At 34.9% G+C, this 6,772-nt stretch overlaps 1 protein-coding gene across 1 annotated transcript; it reads right to left on the bottom strand.

Annotated features, from left to right (window-relative positions):
* Positions 1–2,115: 2,115 nt before the first annotated feature.
* Positions 2,116–6,193, bottom strand: chchd1 (coiled-coil-helix-coiled-coil-helix domain containing 1). The gene is made up of 3 exons (XM_084390703.1): positions 5,768–6,193; positions 3,353–3,465; positions 2,116–2,933 (listed from the first exon to the last, which is right to left on the bottom strand). The coding sequence occupies exons 1-3, from the start codon at positions 5,895–5,897 to the stop codon at positions 2,829–2,831; spliced, it is 348 nt and encodes a 115-aa protein (XP_084246829.1). The 5' UTR covers positions 5,898–6,193; the 3' UTR covers positions 2,116–2,828.
* Between the last annotated feature and the right edge of the window lie 579 nt (positions 6,194–6,772).

The following is a 6,772-nucleotide window of genomic DNA, read 5'->3' as shown; positions in this document are numbered from 1 at the left end:
GCGATTTCATATGAATTTCATAAAATAAAATAGCCATGAAATTTACGGTAAAAACCCAGCACCTCTTAGGCTACAATAAAAAAATATGGTAGCAACAGATTTAACTTAAATTTACAGTAAATATACCAACCTATAAAAATATCTGTTTTGTGCCTTTGTACACTGACAGCCAATAAAACCAGGTGGTGATGAGAAAGTCACATGATGAACCAAAGATCATCACAAGCTAAGAAGGTAAATTCTAATATAAAGGTGCACTGTGTCATTCACACAAATAGTAAACACCATCATGATAACACATATGACACTAAAGAAATGGAATAAACATTAATGTTATATAAGAACCTAATGTAGCTACATAACTGATTGGAAAAAAACTAAGAAGAAATATTATACATCATCAAATGTATGAAAATACATCAAATGTGAAGTGTCACGTATGGAACTCTGGCAATGTCAATTTACTTCTTTTTTTCACTCTAAGAAAAAATGGAACAAATGCAAATGACTTGTTCTTTTTCACTACCAAAAACTATAAATGTAACAGTATTTTATACACGGTTAGATCTATTACAGTTATTCACTCTAAGGAACCTTACTGTTAACCAATTAACAGGTTTTTATTGTCGCATTTTTAGTCTTTTGCTATTAAAATCACTTTGTTTTGTACTGTGTGTACATTGTGATTAATACAGAAATGTATGATTTTTAGAAAAAAGTAAGCATCATCAGTGGGGTGTAAGCAGATATATATATAAATAAAAAATATACATATATATACAAACATATATCAAAAATAAAATAAAAAGTTATCTGCACAGAATGCATTTTTGGAATGTTTTTTTGAATAACTCACCAGACCCTTGTACAGCACCCCCGGAAATCCGCCTAAAGCTTAAAAACAGAAAACAGAGGCCTTTTGCAGTCACATGGCAAATATGAAACAGACAGACAAGGAATTCCTGTTCTTTTCCATAACTCCTGAAGCCTTCTTAACAAAGGGCAAAGGGCTTGTGTTGATAAGGTGGCTATTATTAACCACTTGGAAAAAAAATGATCTTTTAAATCTCCTGGGTTTTAAATATATTAAAAACAAGAGCCTCTATACACACAGGTGGTTGAGCTCACCATGTCTTGCATTGTTCACCTGTGTATACACAGGCACTTGAATAGACCTCATTCCACATTGTTCACCATTCATACAGCTTCAATAGAAGTTAGCAATACCTGAATCACTTACTCATAATTTAATAAAAGATCAAAGGCTCCTTTTAACCACACCACAATTACACGTTATTCATATTCTACTATACTTAAATTCATTCATCTGTAGGATCAGTTTACTTGCGTCCAGATTTGAGTTGGCCTTTCACACATACAGTTCCTTGCTAAAGAACACTACAATTACATCATTACTTAAAATGTAAGAATTTGAAAATTTGATCAAAGCTAAAAAGTCATTTTATCAGGTATCAATGAGCTAAAAAAAACAAACAAAAAAACAAATGATAACAGTTGCTTTGCTCTTATCTGATGCCCAGAGGTGTGGCTGCATTGCTTGGCATTCTTCCACACTCTGTTCTGGGGGTGTTAATCTGGTTTATATACACGCTTAAGGAACTGGAGGCTGCATGGATTACTATATATAACATCAAATGCCTAGTAAATATAACAGGTTGAGGTAAGCATTACTTTGTAGTATTTCAAATAAAATCTGAGGGGCATTTACATTGGTAACACCATTCTGCATTCTGTTTCAGTCTTAGATCTTAATGTATTTTGGGCTGTTCATTGTTGCTTGATTAAAGTTCGTCCAGTTGACAGCTGTTCAACAGCAGCAGATTTACAATGTCGTGATTGAGTAAGGTTTAGTCTAACAGCAGACAGCATTTCCTTTGGGGTTTAAACACATTACGCTGCAGACAACTGTAGATAATCAGTCTAAGGAAATAGTGGGCAGTGTTATCACAGGATGGCCATGGTTAAATTGCATTACGGGAACTAAACCAATTCATGGTCACAAAGTTGAACAAAGTTTCAAATCAAATCAATCAAAACATGATCTATCAGTTGAATAGAAAGTGCATTATTTATAAATGAATACAATTACAAATTAGTTATTTCAATCTTTATTGCAGAGCTTTAATGGTGAAAACCAATACACTTTGTCATGGCATGTAACATGATCCGGCACTGAGTACTTCTCCCTTGATCTCCATTTTCTGATAATTGAAAATGTCTGAGACTAATTATATTGTGGACACAGCACGAAACAGGAAGAACATTTTTAAAATAAATAAATCTTCTGGATTCACAGGTCACAGCTCAGTTATGCAGGGGAGATTTAAAAAAGCAATACAATAACATTTAGATTATCTGAGGAACATAAACATCAAACATTTATAACAAATTAAAAGTCTATCAACATTTACTCATCCTCATATCATTTCAAACCTGTACGACTTTCTTCCTTCTGTTGTGCACAAAAGATGACATGAGGGTCAGTAAATGGTGACAGATTTTCATTTTTGGTTGAACTATCCCTTTAAGTATGTGAAGGGAACTGAGCTTCTTCTTTTATACTGTTAAAATGGGACGACCTAGTGCAGTGAGTAAAATGTAGTACTAACTTCAAAACCATGCTGTGAATGCAGCTCATTTGCTTGGAGAGCATCCCAGTGACAGCTTCATTGCTGTTTTTTAGAAAACCTTTCCACAGCCCGCTCTCAACAAATGGCAGGCGCAGTAATGCACTCAGACTAAAGTCCCCATCTATACAGCTCAGATAATAAAAGTGTCAATTCCGTGACTAATCTATGTTACTGGTCCTAAATCTCACTGGCCAGGTTGGGAAATCGTTTTAATAAGGTGTTGGCTTCCTTAGGCAAAAGTCGACCCTGAGTTCCCTGCTGTCCTTTGGCCTTGGTCTGCGCCTGTAAGAAACGAAATTAGAAAACTTTGTTAAATAAAAATGACTATTGCATGCATTTTAATTACTATTCCTCCTCAACAAAGGCTTTAAGATAATTAATTCTAGCTAACATTCAAGCTGTAGACTAGAGGGTAGATGCTAGCAGAAATATAATCTCGCTAGATGCGCGAGGATGCCAAAAACATGGAAACGAGTAAGGTAAAAATAAAGGTCTAGCAGGAAACTGCACTGAAAACTGGGAAACGTGTTCGCCATAACCAGGAAATGGCAGAGAAAATCTAGTTCTCCTTTCATCCCAATTAGCCATTCCCATTTATTCATCAAAACCATGTTAATTCAGGCCATTAAATTACTGTCAGCAATCAGTAGGGTGTTTTATGGAGGATTTCCTGAGGATTGTGAGTTGCATGCCTGCAATACCTTTTCAACACATGTGTAGAAGGATGAGACTTCTTTAGAGCAGAGTGCATTGTTAAAGTCGTTCTGTTTCCAGCAAGCCATCATAAACGACATCTCCGTAACGCAGGTGGCCTCTGTAACAAAGAGATTATATCACCATGTAAGGGTTTAGCAAAACAATGCATTACAACAGGCCTTCGATGTTGCCTTAAAAAAAGGCCAGCGATAACACGTGTATTTCCTGTCCCATTTAGGAAAGCAAAAATTATTTTTAGTGCATACATGTCATTTTGGTTTAGCCAATCAGATAATGTTTATTTTAATATGGAGACTGAGTGAGACCAAGTTACTTATAATTGCTAAATGTATATGCTTAGAAAGATTTAAAGGGGTCCTATTACGCCCTTTTACGAAGTCTTGATTTTGTTTTTGGGGTGTACTTGAATATGTTTTCATGCTTGATTGTTCAAAAAACGCATTATTTTTCACATATTTTACATTATTAGAGCTCCTCTCTCCCCAGTCTGGTTAAATACATAGTTTTCGATTCCTTATTAAATCCGAAATGTGCTGTGATTGGTTAGCTGGCCCAGTGTGTTGTGATTGGCAGCGTGTGTTCGGGAAATGTCACGCCCCTTTCTAACCGCGAGCTCAACTCAGATGTAAATATTAACGATGGCGTCAATTTCGAAACATTTCAAGCTCCATTCAGACCCTGACAATGTTAACGAACAACAGGATTGTGCTGAACGGATTTCAACACAGATTTCACAGGACGTTTCAGAGTGGTATGTTTTTTTTTTTTTTTTCTCATAGATACAATTTTATCCACCATTTATCATTTTTGTCAGAAATCCATGTTAATACAAACAGTAATCGATCACAAAATCATGGATAATTTTCCTAAGAGGCGGTGAACAGTCTTACAAAAGCAAGAGCTTACAAAAGCTAAAGTAAACACTACATCAATACTGTAATGTTAGTTAGCAGGCTAGCGGAGGCAAAGCATTGCCCTTCGTCTACATCATAGCTATCATAGCAACTACAAAAATCTTTTAATTGGAACTGTTAATAGAAAACACAACTACAAAATAAATAATAAGACAAATTGTGATCCATAAACAACAGATTGTCCCGACAAAATGGGAATGGGTACGTCTTTCAGGACAAGAGTTTGTTGGTATAGCCTGCATTGTACTCTCTTCTGGAGGCTGTTCTCCATAAAATGTGCAGCACACAGACAAACGTTATGGTTATAATGTTCAGGAAAAGTGTTAAAAATAAATTTTAACCTCTCTAAGTTCGTCAGCCTTAGGACAAATTTTTTCCAGGGTGTAAAAAACAGCGACAACACTCTTCCTCTTCTGTAAAGCAGCCCAACATGGCCTCACCACCTTTGTTGCGTGTTCCCGGTGGCAGGGTTTATGTACATTTTAGGATTTGTGATGGTCACCAACCCAGGAAGAAGTTTGTTGTAGTCCCTACCAGCCGTTTGTTGTAGTCCTTAAAAAGCGATTTGTGTTAAGGAAAATATCTCCCTATTGAACTTTGAGCGTCGTATAACTTTGCAGATGTTGTTTATGCTCAAACAGCAACATTACACACTAACTAAACACTTACTACAGTTTTAAGTTTAAAAAGTGAAATCATAATCAAGGACCCCTTTAAATAATACAAAACACTTTTTTAATTGAACTACAGCTGATTTAAGTTGATATTAAAATATTAAAATCTTTAATGATTCATAGTAAGTAAATGCATGAATAATTTCTATATTTTATGATTATTTTAAGATGAACATCTGGACTCAAATTACTGGACTGAACGTTTATTTCTTAATCACCATTATACTACATTTCATTATATGTTTTGCCCCCACAAATAAAACTACAGAGCTTTTTATCATAAAACAAAGCATTTAAATACAATCTTACTATGACATAGCCTACTATTGGGAGATATAGCGTGACAACTGATATTTATATGCATTTTATGAAAGTAGTCTGCTACACTGCTATACAAAATCTTGTTGATTTGGGATATTTTTTTTCCTCTTCAAACTTGTGCTCCATATTCTCACTATCACTATATGGGACATAAAGCCTTATGCATCAAATATGATACAAAACATAGCCTAGCCCTAGAACACATGCAAATTTCTTTTTGATTTTCTTTTATATTTTGAATAAAGGGTGAATAACTGTTCCATTAAAAAAAAAAAAAAAAAAAAATTGATACAACAAGTATTAATCACAAGTATTAACTTTGACAAAGGATAAATGAATAACGTGAACTTACATGCAAGCGAATAAACAAAACGTGAGAAGAAGACGGTCATTCCTTAGCGCACATCCATTTAAGTAATGGACTAACAGAATTCGACTAACAGACATCTAAGAGTTTATGTACACATATGTTAAATGAAAAAGTCCAAACCTCCTTTCTTCGGCTTGCGGTTAGCGACCTCATTCTTGAGAGCCAGAGGTTTGACGGCTTTCATTGCGGGTTTCCCATTCTGCCTGCTCAACAATCTAGCAACCTTCTCTTGAATCGCAGATCCACTCATGGCCTTTCTATAATGTCTCCTCTCGATACGGTTAACAAATTAAATTCAAAATAAGACTGAAACGTAGCCTAACAATATAACAGTACTAATGATCAACTTAAATGTCATTGCCGACTACTTTCATGTGCAAGTCGCCATTTTGTGTCGGAAAGCGTTCTCGACTTGTTTTCATGGTTACCGCTGCTGACACTGTCGTAAAAGTATCATGAGCTGATTCTTTTCATGGCTGTCATACAACCACAGATTGTTCACTGTTCAGAGTGACATCATTGGATGCACATAAACTTATGTCAACTGCGAAAATAATAAATCAAGAAGAAGATATTGTTCGACCTCAAATATTATGAGCAAAATTTTTATATAAAAAACGTTTATATTTTTACATCAGTTGATTTTTGTAACATTTGAAAAACTCATTTGATCAATACACTATTCCATGGCCAATTACACTGGGGAATGCAGGTAAGTGGTAAAATCTAGTGCAATTCGGAGTTGTTTCTAAGGTGTTCTGGCTTGTTCACCTTAAGGATTAACTGGACATGTGCTTAATTGTAAACATCAGGACAGGATGCCTTTAGGTGATGCAGGTTTTCCAATAAAAGTTTTACTCAGGACATAATTACTTATGACAGCAGGATCCTGTGAGAGCACAAGACAACCCAACAAACTTGATTTTTTACTTTAAAATGACTAAGTTAAAACCCAGTGTTCTTAATATAACAATATTTATATCTTTAAATTCCCAGTACTCTAATCTACAATTAAGTACATTTCAAATAAGTACTTTTTAAACAAAATCTCTATTTTTCTATTTTCTGAAACCAAAGTTTTCCTTTAATCCCCAGAAAACAGGGCATTCAGATTTCATAATAAGC

The sequence above is a fragment of the Rutilus rutilus genome (genome assembly GCF_951802725.1).
Source record: "Rutilus rutilus genome assembly, chromosome: 20".
Classification (NCBI taxonomy): Eukaryota; Metazoa; Chordata; class Actinopteri; order Cypriniformes; family Leuciscidae; genus Rutilus; species Rutilus rutilus.
Note: the sequence above shows the minus strand (reverse complement) of the source record. Positions and strands in the feature narration are given on the sequence as shown.